General features: G+C 40.3%; 1 protein-coding gene across 3 annotated transcripts in view; it reads left to right on the top strand.

The window, feature by feature from the left end:
* CTNND2 (catenin delta 2) overlaps positions 1-17509 on the top strand; it is a 900906-nt gene that overhangs the window by 722145 nt on the left and 161252 nt on the right. For all 3 annotated transcript variants that reach the window (XM_045082021.1, XM_045082022.1, XM_045082023.1), the window contains one exon: positions 11323-11506. In XM_045082021.1, the coding sequence (XP_044937956.1) occupies positions 11323-11506 (184 nt within the window). The remainder of the gene's footprint in view (positions 1-11322; positions 11507-17509) is intronic.

Below are 17509 nucleotides of genomic sequence, written 5' to 3'. Positions count from 1 at the left end.
TCTTTGGCTCAAAATTATCCATATGCCAATGAACTGTATTTGGGGATGGAATATTTTGGTACCCTTCACCTCCAAATTATTTTCAACTGAAATTTACTTAAAATTAAAATACCGTGGGAAGGGCGCCTGGGTGGCTCAGTGGGTTAAGCCGCTAACTTCGGCTCAGGTCATGATCTCAGGGTCCTGGGATTGAGTCCCGCATCGGGCTCTCTGCTCAGCAGGGAGCCTGCTTCCTCCTCTCTCTCTGCCTGCCTCTCTGCCTCCTTGGGATCTCTCTCTGTCAAATAAATAAAATCTTTAAAAAAAAATAAAATACCGTGGGAAGAGCTCTACCTTCTTAGACACGAGTTGCACTGCCTTGCCTCAGCTGAAGATAAGCCTCATTTCTGTGACTCAAATCTGACTGGTTATTCCTTTATTGTAAACATTTACTGTAATTCCAAAAACTTAGATCTACAGCATTCAACTTGAAATGGAAAGAGATTCACAGACACACCAAAGTTTTGATTCTTTCTTCAAAAAAAGTCCCCATCTTTTGACTATAAAACTGCCTTGTCTTCATCAAAATTAGTTGCTCTGAAACCAGTGAAGATCATTTCTTAAATTATTCATAAAAAATTTAAATGAATATGGGCCTCTTGCCTGTACTAATCTATAGTGGGGTAAGTGTGCACCGCTGGTGCTCAAATTTGAACAGCAGAGTGCTCCTGGGAACATTTTAGTTTTGGAACAAGACAGCACCTCAACATCCATGGCTTTGTCAATAACCGGATTGTTTTAGAACTTCAGGAATTAGAACCTCTCAGCAGGGCTCTGGCAGATGTTAATGTTAACCCACTCAAACCAGAATTTGTCTCCTTTGTAAAAGCAGATCTGATTTACTTGCTAATATGAGAAACAGCTCACTCTTCATCCATTCTGGAGTTAACCAAATGCTGTTCCTATTTTGAAAATAAGCAAGAATAATTCTGCTTGATTCTCAGCATTTAACTCACGTGGGATGCTTTTAAAAAGAATTCTGTATTGGAGCTAGAAGCCGTCAGTGGCAATCGTAGGGTGACAGTTGATGGTTATTGAGTCTGACAATCCAGTTCTTCTGCCTACTCCCCCCACACCGTTTCGAGCCTCTGCAGCACTCTCCCATCTCCATACCACCTCTCAACTCAGAAAGATTGGGTGAGTTGAATTCTGAAAGGATTAACCTTCACCTAAGCACTGTGGTCACTGCAGTTTCTTCTCCTGGAATATTAAAGAGGAGAACTCAGAGGTCATTTTTCTGGCCAGCCAACTCCTGGAACTCTGGAAAGAAAACCTAAGGAGTTTTGGCCTAAGGAATTACCCATCTTCTTTTAATTTTTAAAATCATTTTTCATGGCCTAAATTTAAGTTCTTTATAAATTAGGTGGTAGGAATCACTTAGCATCAAAAAATGGATTGCTCTTGGGGGAAGGTGTGCAAAAGTAAGAAAAAGCTTCCGGGGCGCCTGGGTGGCTCAGTGGGTTAAAGCCTCTACCTTCGGCTTGGGGCATGGTCCCTGGGTCCTGGGATCGAGCCCCGCATTGGGCTCTCTGCTTAGCGGGGAGCCTGCTCCCTCCTCTCTCTCTCTCTGCCTGCCTCTCTGCCTACTTGTGGTCTCGGTCTGTCAAATAAATAAACAAAATCTTAAAAAAAAAAAAAAAAGGAAGACAAAGCCTCCAATCTTGACAAAGAATTTTTTTTGCCCATGTAGATCCCAGAAATATTGAAATTCCATTGATAAAATCCACAAAGGTTCTGTCACACTATCCAGCATCCAATCCTAATTTCCTAAAACAATAATATAGAAGATTTCCTATGATGTGTGACACTAAGTGTTTAAATTCTTCTCTATAGTACTGTTACAACCACCTTTATTACATGTGTTTTAAAACACTTTTCCACACGCATAACAGAATGACTGTCACATCCACTTCCTCAAATTACTCTTCCCAAGGTAGCATTCACATAGCACATTTTAAAAAAATAATTTTTATTGTTTTTGAGACATAATTCACATAATGCATTGTGTAAGTTTAAAGTGCATAAGGTGTTGATTAGATACATTTATATATTGTAACAGCATTACTACCTTAGTGTTAGCTAATGCACCTGTCATGGGACATAACTATCATTTCTCTTTTGTGGTGGGAACAGTTAAAATCTAGTCCCTTACATGGGTGGCTCAGTCGGTTAGGTGTTTGCCTTCGGCTCAGGTCATAATCCCAGGGTCCTGAGATCAAGCCCCACATGGGGCTCCCTGCTCTGCAGGAAGTCTGCTTCTCTCTCTCACTGTGCTGCTGCTCCCCCTGCTTGTGCTCTCTCTCTCTCTGTCAAATAAGCAAATAAAATCTTCAAAAAAAGAGAGAGAGAGCGCTAATCTCTTAGCAACTTTAAAGTTTATAATACAGTATTGCTGTGTATGATCACGAAGCTGTGTATCAGATCCCCAGAACTTACTTATTTGCTCGCTGCCTTTTTATGCCCTTAAACAATATCTTCATTCTCCCACCTCCCAGTTCCTGATGATTACCATTCTACTCTGTTTTTGTAAGTGTGGCTTTTTAGATTCTACATGTGATATCATGGGATATTTGTCTTTCTCTGGCTTATTTCATTTCACATAATGTTCTCAAAGTCCATCCATGTTGTCACAAATGGCAGGATCACCTTCTTTCCTGTGGCCACGTAATATTCCATATATATATGCCCCATCTTCTTTATCCATTCATCCACTGACAGAGGCTAGGGTTGTTTTTATATCGCGGCTATTGTGAGCAATGCTGCAATAAAGAGAGAAATGTAGGGGCGCCTGGGTGGCTCAGTGAATTCAGCCTCTGCCTTCAGCTCAGGTCATGATCTCAGGGCCCTGGGATTGAGCCCCTCATTGGGCTCTCTGCTCAGCAGGGAGCCTGCCTCCCCCACCCCCTCTGCCTGCCTCTCTACTACTTGTGATCTCTCTCCCTCCCTATCAGATAAATAAGTAAAATCTTTTAAAAAATAAAAATAAAAAAAGGGAAGTATAGATATCTTTTCTGTATCCTGTTTTCATTTCTTTTGGATATGTACCCAGAAATGGGATTGCTGGATACTATGGTATTTCTATTTTTAACCATTTGAGGACCCTCCATACTGTCTTCCATAATGACCCCACTAATTTACATTCCCCCCAGCTGTGAATAAGGGTTCCCTCTTCTCCACATCTTCACCAACCCTTACCTCTTGTCTTTTTGATACTAGCCATTCTAACAGGTATGAGGTGAGCTCACACTGTGATTTTGACTTGAAGAGTCATGTCAAGTATCTTTTCATGTACCTGTTGGCCATTGGATGTCTTCTTTTGAAAAATATCTATTTTGTTCCTCTGCCCATATATATTCAAATTATTTTTTGTTACTGAGTTGTAGGGGTTTCTTACATACTTTGGCTATACCCCCTGGCTTGATATATGGTTTGCAAATATTTACACCCATTCCTTAGTGGCCTTTATTTTTTTTCCTTTTCTTTTTGTGCTGTGCAGAAGCTTTTTAGTGTGATGTAGTCTCGCTAGTTGCTTTTTTTACTTTGAACTACCTGTTGTTATAGCAACATTTTGGTAAAGTTTATCATTGACTTAAGGTCAGTGGTTTCATTTTTAAAAATATTAAATGAGGGTGGTATGCAAATCTTGTTGAGACTACCCCATATACCATCTGGGAGGACTTTCAAGACAGTCCTAATTCAGAACCACACATTGAAGGTCAAGACAGGAATAGTTGTAAGTGTTTCTATGATGTCCCCAAAGACTCAGATGCACACACATAGGTACCTGCGTGCACACATGCACACACACACACAGACACACACACACACACGCACACACTCATGCACACAGCATAGAACAAGTGTAGACACGGTGTCATGGGCCTCCGGATTTCAATCGGCCACCCTCCACACACCCAGGACTCCTAGTGTGAACAGGTGGTGATAGAGGAAGTTCAGAACTCATTTGCCCCCATTCTTCTGTCTTCTCTCCCTTCTCCAGGTGCATAAAATTTTCACTCTCAGAATAAGATGAATGACGGATTCATTTGAAAATAAATATTCACAAATACATGAAGTTAATTTTTAATTAGCTGATGAATTAAAAATGTTTAAAGCATTTATTGAAAAAGAATTCAGTACAGTTTGTCTTTGGTTTGAGCCATACCCATATTTAGGGATTATGTTTTAGGTCTAAAAATTAAAAGCAAATGAGGGGTCACAGGAAAGACTTGCATAGCCACATGCAATGTTTGCTTTTGTCATGATTTACGACTTAAGATTATTAAAATACATTTTTTATCAAACTGAGTTTTTTTTAAGGATATCCTGTACCTCTTTTAGGAAGAAAAAAACCCCCCACAATTACCTTCGATTAAAATAAAGTAAGGGATCCAATGAAAGTAATTAAGATTTTATTAAAGAAATTTTAATAAACCAATTACTGCTCATGAATATGGATAACCTCAAGGAAAAGAGCCACCCTGTGCTTGAAATAAAAATAAACTATATTTTAAATATATTTAGTATACATAATTAGTTATTTAAATGTCTTCTCAACTGAACCTACTGTCAAAATTTTATTTGGAGCAGTAATAATCTTATACTGTAAGGGAAAGCTATTGAATACATATAATTAAAGGAAAGAGGCTATAAAACAATTTTATTGGAGATTTTAATCTCAAAGAAATTAGCATATTTTCATGGGGTAAATTGAAATTTGCTAGTGACCATCGACCAAAATACTAAACCTTCTTTATGTTACTTTCAGATAAGAATAAATGAAGTAGTTATCATGGATAATAAATACCACTGTCAACTGAGTGTATTCCATTTTTTCCACAAATTGGAATTTTAGTACTACCTTGGCTAATTTAGAATTATCAGGAAGGTCATAGAAGATAATTGCCCAGATGAAGCATTAGAGATAAGCCTTCTAGTGCTAAATTGACTAATGTTTTCTAGTGATATAAATTTTTCTTTACTAGCTAAAAGTAGAATTTCCGTAGAGTCAAGGGTTATAATCTCATTGAAGTAACATTTTGTATTCTCATTTGGATTTATTACTTGTAACGTCTGCTACTTTATTTCTTTAACTCATGACTTCATTTTGCTGCACTGTAGTACTTAAGGAGTGTACAATGCTTGGAGCACATGTCATCTTATAAGGGTCGATCGTCTAGTTATTGAGTCTTGTGTTTATTTAGCACCTGTTTGGTGAGCACCTGCTATGTGTCAGACCATATTCTGTGTGCTATATGTGCTCTATATATTATGAACATTCAGACTCCTTGCTTTCATGTCTTGGCTGGGACCTTTTTGTGGGGAAGAACAGTGAGCAAAGGGCAGAAGATCAAATAATAAGAAATAATGGACAATAGGAAAATTAAAATACTCCTATCTGATAGCAAGTGTCTAGAGAAGTAGTTTAGAATGATCCAGAAAACCTCTCTGAGTTTTGCATATGTAAGGTACATGTGAGCAGAAATAACAATCAGCCTTGGAAAGGTCTAGAGAAGAATGTTCCAGGCTAAGAGGGCAGTAAATCTAAGAGATCTGAACTACAGATGAGCTTATATGTTCAAGGAGAAGAAATATGGCCATTTTGGCTACAGTAGAAGGACTACTACAACAATGGAAGAACCCTGAGGATAAAGAACTTTTTGTTTTATTCAGTAATGTAACCACAGCATCAAACAGAGCCTGGGACCTAGATCCTTCCTATGCATGGAGTGAATAAATGAATGAATGATTCAAGATGAATCTGGAGATGTAGGGGAATGCCTGACCATGAAGCTATAATAAGATGTTTAATTTTATTTGAAGCATAGCAGTATTTTTAACAGGTTGTATGGTATTGAATATTGGCTCCCTAAAGGAATCCGTGTCTTAATTCTCAGAGTCTGTGAATGCTATCTTAGATAGTAAAAGGGGCTTTGCAGAGGGATGAAAGGATCTTGAGATGGAGAGATTATCCTGGATTACCCAGGTAGGCTCAGTGAGATCACAAGTATCCTTACAGCAGGGAGGCAGGGGCATCAGAGTCCAGAAAGGGAATAATGATAATGGTTGCTGACGTCAGGGTGAGATGGTCCTCAAGACAAAGCGTGGGCAAGCCTTTAGAAGTCAAAAAAGAGGGGCGCCTGGGTGGCTCAGTGGGTTAAGTCTCTGCCTTCAGCTCAGGTCATGATCTCAGGCTCCTGGGATCGAGCCCCACATAGGGCTCTCTGCTCAGTGGAGAGCCTCCTCCCCCCCTCTCTCTGCCTGCTTGTGCTCTCTCTCTCTCTCTCTCTCTCTCTCTGTGTCAAATAAATAAATATATCTTTAAAAAAAAAAAAACGGAAGTAAAAAAAGACAGGGCTCTGCCTTCAGCAGAGTCATGATCTCGGGTTCTGGGATCAAGCCCCCTGTCTCGGCTTCCTGCTCAGTAGGGAATCTGCCTCTCCCTCTGCCTCTGCCCCACCCCTCCACTATCCCTCTGCCCCCTCCCCCTCCTCCCACTCTCCCTTTGCCCTCCCCCTCTCTGCCCCTCCCCCCACTCTTCTTCTGCCCCTTCCCCCCACTCCTGCTTGTACTGTCTCTCTCAAATCAATAAATAAAATCTTAAAAAAAAAAAAACAAAAGGAGTTAAAAAAGACAAGGAAGTTCTCTTAGAGCCTCCAGGAGCACCACCCTGCTGATCTATTTTAGACTTCAGGCTTTGCAGAATTGTAAGATAATAAATATGTGTTGTTTGAAGCCCTAAGTCTGTGGTAAAATAAAACACGATTATTCCACATTCCAGAAAGTGGCCATTTAATAAATTGCAAACATGAAGATGGATACATTTTTAAAAGTTAATCACTCAGCGTTCTCCCTTCAGCAGCACGGGTAGTAAAAATAATTCATCACTTATAATCTAAATTAAAATGCATTTTTTATTTGGTGGCAACGTTTAGCCGGATCCTCCTTCCCAGATCTTCCGCTCTCTCACGGTACACTTTATGAAGAGGAAAGAGGGCAAGTGGATCTAAGTTGTAATGACAGGGGTAACTAGGAAATAATTGTTGTGGAGGGCGTGGGGGGAATGAGTCCAGAGGCAAAGAGAAAGGAGAGGGAGGAGAAGGGGTCCCGTCCAGTGTCTGAGTGTCAGGAGTCCGGGACGGACAAATCTGGGTGGTTCTGGCTCGGCGTCTTTCAAGGGGGCTGCAGCGTCTGAAGGCTTAGCCGGAGCTGGAGTTTCCACAATCAGGGAGGTCTTCCCTTGGCTGTTGGCTGGAGGTCCCTCTTCTTTGCCACATGGGCGGCCTCTTCACGCGAGCGCTTGAAGCCCCGCAGCATGACGGCAGATTCCCCCTCAACAAGCAATCCGAGACAGGGCTTGGAGGAAGCCACAGCACCTGCTCTGTGACCCTGTCTCAGAAGTCACCCACCGGGCGCCTGGGTGGCTCCGTTGGTTGGGCGATTGCCTTCAGCTTGGGTCATGATCCTGGAGTCCCGGGCTCCAGCCGAGTCAGCCTCCCAGCTCGCCGGGGAGCCTGCTTCTCCCTTGGACCCTCCCCCTTCTAGGGCTTTTTCTCTCTCTCTCAAATAAATAAATAAAATTAAAAAGAAAAAAAAAAAAAGACGAAGAAGAAGAAGCCACCCACCGGCACCTCTACCATATTCTATTGATCAGAGCAAGTCTCTCCATCCAGTGCCCAGTCACAGGGAGAAGGACTGAGCTCCACCAGGAGCAGGGGATGTCAAAAGTGAGAATAGCAAAAATGTTGAACCAGCACAGAAGAAAGAGGAAGGAATAAAGAAATGTGAGCTGATCATTTTTCATTTCTTTATAGAGAATGCCCAGATATGGCCATTTTTCTCACTAATCTCTCTCCCGTCTGCCAGGACTAATGGGTGTGTGTGTGTGTGTGTGTGTGTGTGTGCATATCTGTATGTGAGGGTGTGTGAGTGTGTGTCTGTCTGTAGCTGTCGCTACAGAGTTCCTGCTTGTTATCTACTTTTGACTTCTGCCGACATGTCAGCTTCTATCTCCAATGCCTCCAGAGACTTGTGGTTCTGCACACAAGCTTGCCTCTGTGTCCAGATAATCTAAACAAAACCCCAAGGTTTGAGGGCTCCCTGCAGCTGGTTGTCTGAATTCCCCCCAAAAGAAATTCTGCCACATGACCTCTACTTGACCAAGTTGTCACCCAAGCAGAGGTGATAAAAGCTGCCTCTGGTTAGAGGTCCATTGCAGCTCTCCTGGGTCAGGAAGCACTTCGGGGTTGCAGAAGTGAATTATTCTAGAAAGTTCCAGCACAGGGTCAAGCACTGTGATAAGCTCTCTGGCACATAAAACACAGAGGAAGTCAGCCTGGAAAGGCACAATGAACGGGGAGTAGGAGACTTCTGACCATGCTCGGTTCTGAGTGAGGTTACACTAATTGATGAATAATGAGGAAAGTAATGGAGAGAAGAGCCCAGTAAAGAGCTATCTTAGACCATCTCCTTTCCATCTGTTCACTTCTTATCAGGTATTAGATTAGGCCATTCCATTTCCTTTGATTTTCCCCTCTCCTGATCTTTTTTCCTGATTTTTAGAAATTAGTAGGGGCATCCAGTCAGTTAAGGGTCTGACTCTTGATTTCAGTTCAGGGTGCTGAGATCAAGCCCTGCACTGGGCTCCAATGCTCAGTGGGAATTTAGCTGAAGATTCTATTTCTCCCTTTCCCTCTGCCCTCACTCCCCACTGCCATACTCACTCGTTCACTCTCTCTCTAATTAAAAAAATAAAACAGCAAAAATTGTTTTATTATCACAGAATGCCTTTAGATTCTTTTAAAATCATTGCATGTAAAAATGCAAAAATTTCTCCTTACTATTTAGTTTTTTGAGGAATTGTATTTTACAGCAAAACATATCACCCATATTTTAGAACATTTGCATGCCCCAATTTTCTTTTTTTAAGATGTTATTTATTTATTTGAGAGAGAGAGATCATGAGCCGAGGGGATAAGCAAACTCCCCACTGAGCAGGGAGCCCAACATGGGACTCTGTCCCAGGACCCTAGGATCATGACCCGAGCTGAAGGCAACGGCTTAACCGTCTGAGAACCCCAGGTGCACCTACATGCCTCAGTTTTCATGGGTTGGAATTTTCAAGTCAGGATTTCAGAATGAAGAAATTTTAATATTCTGTGTGTATGCGTGTATTGTATACTTAGAAGAACAGACATAAACCCTTGAATGTGATACTTTGGAAAGTTATCCTCAAATCTGGGGTAGATATTAATTTCATTGTAATGCACTTTTCAGTTTGCAAATCTATTTTATTAGAAAAAGTTTTTGAAATATTGCAGATCAATGTATTTTGATTATCTAAAATTAATAAAATATTTCTTAATAGAATGAATATACAGCTCTACGTATCATTTAAAACAAGATAAATGTATATGATAATATTGCTAGCATTTCAAATCCATCTGCATCAGGATATATCTGGGGGCACTTTCTGTGTACAACGGAGCATTTTTTGTGTCCCAAATTTACAATATTAGTGGCAATGCAAACCTGCACACAGAAGTTTCTAGAAAATTGTCTATATGCTAATGCAAGGTGGGAAAAATCCTTTCTGTAAAGGGCCAGATGATAAATTGTTTAGGCTTCGTGGGTCATACGTTCCTGTCACAAATATTCAATTCTTCCCTTATAAGCCAAAGACAGTATGTAAATAAATAGGGAGAGCGTGTTCCAATAAATCTTTATTTACAAAAACAAGCAGGCAGCATTTGCCCTCAAGCCAACCCCCTATAGTAAAGGACTGATTTATATATACTGGGCATCAAAACCATTTTATTTCCCTTGCATTTACCTCAATAAAATTCCTAGCAAATGTTATTTTGAAAGAAAGTTGAAAATAGTTTTTCTCAGGATGGCTGGTTGGTTAAGGATCTGCCTTTGGCTCAGGTCATGATCCCAAGACCCTGGGATCAGGCTCCTTGTTCAGCGGACAGCCTGCTTCTCTTTCTCTCTGCCTGTCGTTCCCCCTGCTTGTACTCTCTCTCTCTCTAATAAGTAAGTAAATAAAATCTTAAAAAAAAAATATTTTGTCTCTACAGTCACATTTTTATAGAACTGATTTAAAGCTGTCTTTTCAGTGATTAACAGCCCAACATTATCAGCTTTCAGATTAATATGATTAATGCCCTTGATAAGTTCAATATATTCCATGAAAAATACTAATAAATTTCAGAAATACCTGTGTTCTTTTTGTTCAATTCATAACACAGTAGATAAAACATAATCTTGTCTTAAAATTTATTGAAAGCTTATTAATAAACAAGTAACGTGGAAGTTGTGTTTCAAAGACAGCTATGATATTTTATTCTTAGTATTTGGAGTGATGATGTCTGTTTAGATTAATCTTGAGAGACAATACAGTCTTTCTTGCATAAAAAAGTCGAATATGATTCTTTTTCTTTTACCTGTATGTGTTCTGTTTTGAACAATAACAATAAATACTTTAAAAGCATTTTCAAATATTATAACTTCTATGCAATATTGATGACCTTTTCTAAACTTAATCCCATTTTAAGGTTTTGTTTAAAAACCTAAAATATTCCACCCAACCTAAGACTTTTGCTTTTACTCGGCCTACATTAATGACTGCTATAGTCTGTCCACTGCAGACGTGCCCTCCACTTCCTACTGCTCTAGGTCCCCAAGTTACATCAGCAAGACCAATCTCCAGGTCTTCCATGAGCATTGCTTTTTGAGAAGAACTGACAAAGCTGTCACAAATGACAGTAAATTTAAATTGCTTGTTGATCCTGTTGTCATCAGACCTGGTCCTGGATGTACCTAAGGTCCCATGTCATGGTGGCTGGTTCTGAATGGACGCCAAGTCCATCAGAATGTCTGTATGTGCATACTGAAGTCTAGGATAAAACTAAGATGTCCTACTGGTTTGTAGCTTAGAGAACTTTCGCAGCTCTAACCATCTTGGTTAGATTTTGGATACTTAGCCCCATTATATTAATAGTAAACAGAAGTCTGGCTGGTCCATTCAGATCCGAGTTCAACCTTGTTACTCATCAGGATGGGACCAAGACAATCATAACACAAGTCCTCTGCCCGCTTGGCAGATTTTCACAGCACCCCTCCATGGATTCTCACAGGTGTCCTAAAATTAAGGGTATGCTCTAGGGCATGTACTCTCGCTCTGTTCGTCCGTCCTGCCCGTGCTGTTAACTTGATGAGGGAAAACCCTTTGGAGAGGAGAAGAGTGGCCATCCCAAAGCTCTGGGTCTGTGTGTCTTTCAGGAGTCCTTTGGAACCTCTCATCTTGCGACGCACTCAAAATGCCAATCATCCAGGACACTCTGGCGGTGTTGACCAACGCCGTGATTATCCCGCATTCTGGCTGGGAGAATTCGCCTCTTCAGGATGATCGGAAGATACAGCTGCATTCCTCACAGGTGCTGCGAAATGCCACTGGATGCCTAAGGTGAGTCCCATCCTGGCAGCCTCCTCCCTCTGTCATACGCTTTCTGTTTCTATAACTTCAACTGCCGTTTCACGGAGGATCAGATGGTCCCAGAAGGATGAGCGTCGAGTGGTAATAGAGGATAAGAACTTAGCAAAAACCATTTCTAAGGAGGTATGTAGGAGGGGTAGGCATCTTCCGCTATAATTTTTTGACTTACTTAACATGTTTTCTTGGGTCTGCGGCAAAAAATCAACATTTCATTCCCACCAAAAATGGTTTTTTAAAGACAATAGCTTGCATTAATTTCTCGTGTTGTATTATATTATGCCTATAGAATATCCAGGCAGGCCAACTGGTTGGGAGAGTCTATGTATACACATGGGGATCTAGTTAACTATCTTTGTTAGTTTTGTTTTTTATTTTTAAAATATTTTCTGTGTGACTGCCAGAACGTATAATTGCTTAGAGATAACTTTTTAATAAAGCCTATTGTACGAAATGTTTTCTTTAAATAATAAGAGTAGCAAATATGTTCTCATTCTCTCTCAATGTGTTTTTACAAAAATCATCCCCCAGAAATCTCTGGAGATGTCTTAGAGTCATCTTTACTTCTGTTTTATTTTTGCTCTTAGAAAAGAACGTAATCATCAAGGTACAGTTTTTCCCATCTCTGGAACAGTGTTCCCAAGGATGCTGTATTTTTTACCAAAGCTGGAAATCTCTGCTGGATAAACTTAATGATGAGTTGAGGGCAAAAGGGTGACTCTGAAGAACACCCAGTCAGATAATCTATATTTCAAACATAAAATGTGCAGGATTGTTTTAGCTGGGCTGCCTCAAAGCTGTCATTTCTCCTACAGTTGATTGGTTTCTAGGTGCAAAACCAGTCTCTCCTGAGGAGGAACAAAATCACCTTGGTGACATTAATAATAATTATCTCATGCATATTTATAGCAATGCTCCCAACCTCCGGTCTTGAGAGGAGTGGTGTGTTTGTGTAAATGTGCGTACATAGAGGGAGATAAAGTGAGTCTGCCTCCCTAAATATCGACGTGCATTCTCAGACAGAAGTGGGAAATCCTCTAACGATTTTGCTTTTCCTCAAAGTCCTGAAATAATGATCTCTGGACATGATTTCTATGGCAAAGCTTTACCATAAGCCAAATTTACAGTTCTCCAAAACTCCCTGTTCCGACATTTATTTTATAACCTCTTACATTCTGTTATCCTTCAGAAACCTCCTGCCCCACCAGAAAAATTATAACTCCTTCCAAAGCTAGAACTGTAGGCCCTTCTCGCTTTTTTATTCCTGATTTTTCTAGTTCAGTTATTTGTAATTATTATAGTAGGGTTTTTTTCCCCTTCTGAGCATCTTCGACTTGTAGTCGGGAGGGGAAGGTGGGAGGAAGACAAAAGGGGGGGGGCAGGGAAAAGAAAATGGTCTGTTGTTCCTAATCACGGGGAAAGTGCCTCCGAATCAATTGTAGATGTACGGTCAGTAAAGACCTGGTTAACTCTGTCAGTTAAAATTCTCTCTGAATGATACAGTAATTATCATTATGTAATGTCATTACATTATGCAATGATACATAATTACACATTCAAGATGTTTGCCTAATGGAGGTAGGCCACTGCCCTTAAGAGTGTACATTCAGCACTATTTGATGAAAAATCAGATGAAGAAGTTAGACCGAGGAGGTTCATGGGTCCACCTGGCAGGTCGTCTGGCTGAGTTTAGCATCTGGACGTGACCTAGAGCAAAGGTAGGTCAGATCAGGCTGACTCTCTGTCCCTCTCTGTTCACCCACACAGATGGATGCTTGGCTTCAGCTGCTGAATGTGGCCAGCAGCAACCACAACATAGGAAGCAAAAAAGGGAGACATCTCATTTAGAAAGAGTTTCATGTAGCCAAGTTGGCTTTCCTTCGTTAAGGTGCAACCAGGTTTAGGGTTTTATCTCTTAGTTCTGAGTTGCCTTGTGATTGGCAAAACAAAATCCAACAGTATATGGTGGTGAATGGTGAATACTTAACTTCCGCCTTAATCCGTTGACCTTCTGCCCCTCTACAGAAAGAAAGAATAATTTCTCCTCTTGTTTGAAAATGTTTGCAAATCATTCCACAGTGATAATAAGCAGGTTGAACCTAGAGGAAGAAAATAGCCTTGGGAAAGGGCTAAATGGCATTTGCCATATATTTAGTGGATACAAAGTTTCCAGAAATTTCTACTAATACTTGGTGTTGGCAACACACTGGAACAGTCACAAATGTTTTTTTTATCATGATGGAAGTTTCTAGATTGTAAGTTTTGAGGTTATATACATTCTTGATTTTTCCAAGAAAGCTTAGCTCTTTATTTACATTAAAGATATTACTTCTTGTGCTGCTCCTGCCTTGCAACAGTGGTATCCACGAGCATTTGCTGAGAGTCTTCTCTGTTCCCTGGAGGGACCTGGGAGGCAGGAAAAAACAAGTCCCAGCAAAAGTCCTCCCGGAACTGGAGAAATGATTTGAATACACTCCTTAAAATATAAATTAACAACCAGATTGTCTGAATTTATAAACTGGATCCGAGCTTGTACCTTGCAAGGAACATTTTCTTCTATCAAAATATTTAGAAAGAATTTGGTGCTTTCATGCTTCTTAAAGAAAAAAAAAATCACAGCAACTGTCCTTTTTCATTTACTAAATGTATATTGTATATACTGATGTGGTGAGTTTGTGCGCAAAAGGATATAGCGAGTTCGTATAACCTTTGCATACTTTGATCCAGATTATTAATTTATAGCTTTGATTTTGAAAGTTGCCTAAATTGTATAAAATGCCACATTTGCATGTTCTCATTCTTTTTGAATGCGTCATGACCACCTCCATCAAATCCCATGAACTCTGGCTAGAGCGCTAAGTATATGATTCAGAAACGTGTTTAGCTGGTAACTGACAAGAAGCTGCTTTTGGTCTACAAAACAGATCTGCCTGCTCATGGGTGTGTAAGGAATTCAACAGATGACTCTGGAAAGAATGGTGACTAAGTTGGTACAAACCACGTTAAGTGTCACAAAGGGCAAACAAGTCACTTCCTTTCATGTGGTTTCTGGGTATTTTACTGTGAAGGCAAAGAAAATGAGTACTCTTCAAAAAAATAATATAAAATATGCACACAGTATTTCTTATTCTCTTCCTTTTTTAGATCTTATTCCTTATTGGGAATAAAAAAGGGAACCATTTTTAAAAGCTAAGGTGTTATTGTTGCGGACATCTGGTTGTATTAAAATTCTTTTCAAGTATTTACTTTTACGTATTTCAACTTCTAGAAATCCTCCACAGCCTTTAAGAATCAGGAATTTCATATAATTGAATCCTTGTCATAATTATACATTTTATAAATCTATTTTGAGACTGTGATTTACTCATTACCATTCAATATCAAATAACACTTGGAATTTAAAAAATTACAAGTAGCAATGTACATGAGTCACTATTTAAATATTTTTGATATGTTAGGTATCAGTTAAATTTAATTCCATTAGCTGTCCTTGGGTGATATTTTCACTAATATTGAGTTGGAATGGAAACTCTCCTTTCCCAATTCTAGAGAAATTGGAGAATTGGAGCTGTTACGTGTGTCTGTCCGTGTGTATGTATGTGTGTGTGTGTGTGTGTTTGTGTGTTCATTCATTCAAAGGTTTGACGAGGCAACAAGATGTTTATTAACAACTTTTATGCATTGTCAATTGAGACAAGATTTTCAAATAAAATCAAAGAAATATTTTGATTCCTAAAATCCCTCTCTTCCAAGGACCAGAAATTTCTGCTTCGAATACATTGCTTATTCTTATATTTATTTTATGTTTAATAGCTCATGGTTAGTCAATTGGGAAGCCAGTACTTGAACTTGCATCCTGACTCCTGGTCCAGAACATTCCTCCCTGTTTCCACACGGAGAGGAAATACAGTGCCCTGTGAGGTGACAGGAACCGATCTGTTCTTGGAGCAACTCAACCAACCACCCAACTGGTGGATGGACCCACTCCTCTTCGTGTTGGCTCCTTTACTTTGCTTCTCAGCAGCTCCTGAGCAGCATCCACTCAGCCGGCATCCATCTGATTTGGCTTAAGTTGCCAACTGTCTCCCCCCTCCTCCTGCTTTCTTCCTCCCCAGGCTTCTCTCCGAAGGGCTCAAGTCTGGAGTGGGAGGCACCCTGGAGAGTTAGTCAGGAGCCCCACGTCAGTCCCTTCTCTCCACCTCCACCTTAAATCTTAATTTAGACAATTAGTCAGAGCAATGGATGCTTTTTTTTTTTTTTAAAGATAAGGCTATATTTTAATATACCCTGGATAATAAAGTTGATGTTATTTTTCTAGTACTCAGACTCCTATTCTCTTACTGATCACTTAATTCTCTCTTACTGATGTCTCCACTCTTTTCCTGGGGTGGTATTTCCGACCCCAGGTGGCTTTCAGCTCCAGTAAGAGCTTCTGGTAGCTTCTCACTAATGGAGAGAATCATTCTAAATTTTTGTTTCTAGCAGGATTCAAACTTGTTTGTGTCGCTTCAGGGTGGGAAGCCGAGGTTAAGAATTTCAGCAATTACTATTCTAAAAGAGATCAGCTTTTCATCTTTCAGAATGAAAAAAAATATCATAAATGCAAATTGTACCACTCATAAATGTTCAAAAGCTTATCAGAGGGAAATTTAAGTTAGATAAAAAGCCTAAGCCTTCCTAAGCTAAAATCTGGAACGTTAATGCTGTCCAACATTTGGATAATTCCAGACAGTCTTACTAAACTCTGTCCAGTTTCCCAAACCTTCTCTTTGGCAATGATGTTGTACCAAAACCGATGGTGGTACTGTCCCCTCCCCACCAGCCTCGGTCATGGGGCACACTCACGAGGAGTGTTCCAAAGAGAAGAGACTCTTGCCTTTGCCTTCTCTAAAAAAGCCTGGTAAATCTTCATGGAAAGATGTCATATCATGTTGACCTAGCAAAAATTTAAGCACATATAGAATTGAAAATGAAAAGTTAATGCCCTTCATCCTTTTCCATTTAAAATTCATTTTGGGGTAGGAAATGGAATTTTTCAAAAGCGAATCTCTATTTGTTCCTAAAGTATCTATCTGTCACTGAGGAAAGGATAAAAATGGAAACAAACAAACAAACAAAAACCCTCTGACATTTTTTTGGCAGAGTGAGTTGGTAAGAATGATGGTGGCTGGATGGTGGGGTTCCAGGTGGTAGTGACAGGTGGGGCCAGCAGAAAACACAGCCGATGGCGGTTAGTGCACAGTAGGCTTCCTCTCTGCAAGCTTCCTTCTTGGAAGGAAGTGTCCGCCCCTGATGCACACCTGCACTCCCCTTCTTCTCATCCCTTCCTCTTTTCCAGTGTTTGCCGTTGCTCCAGTGCTGTGCAATTTAAGCTTTAATTTTTTAATAAAAGCCATTTTAAAATATGGCCTAAAATGAATGCGATAGAATGTTAGATAAGGCTTAGGCCGGAAGTATCCATGAAGTTACTGGGTTAGTTCTTTTTCCTCAACCCTATGATTAGAGTCCTCCAGGACACGACTGTCCTTTGGCCTCAATCAGGCAAGTCAGACCTTGAAGGAAATTCAATTCTGTATTCACGATTCACAACGTATAATCAAATACTTTCCCGAACTTTTGTCCAAAGTAATCACCCTCAACCGGAATACATATTGACCAACCACAGCCTGATTGCTGAACAGGGAAGGTCAGCCTGGCTCAGCCTGTGGACAAGCTCTTTAGGCTGATATCATTGGAATGGGTTAATTAAGTGCCCCCCCCAAATTTATCTCTACCAGGAACCTCAGACTGTGACCTATTTAGAAATAGGGTCTGGGATGCCTGGGTGATACAGTTGGTTAAGCATCTGCCTTCAGCTCAGGTCATGATCTCAGGGTCCTGGGATCGAGTCCTGAATCGGGCTCCCTGCTCAGGGAGGAGCCTGCTTTTCCCTCTCCTCCCCACTTATGTTCTCTCTCACTATCTCTGTCTCTCAAA

Source organism: Mustela putorius, unplaced genomic scaffold (genome assembly GCF_011764305.1).
Source record: "Mustela putorius furo isolate JIRA1106 unplaced genomic scaffold, ASM1176430v1.1 tig00000589_pilon_pilon_pilon, whole genome shotgun sequence".
Classification (NCBI taxonomy): Eukaryota; Metazoa; Chordata; class Mammalia; order Carnivora; family Mustelidae; genus Mustela; species Mustela putorius.
This window is presented reverse-complemented; position numbering and strand designations above follow the sequence as displayed.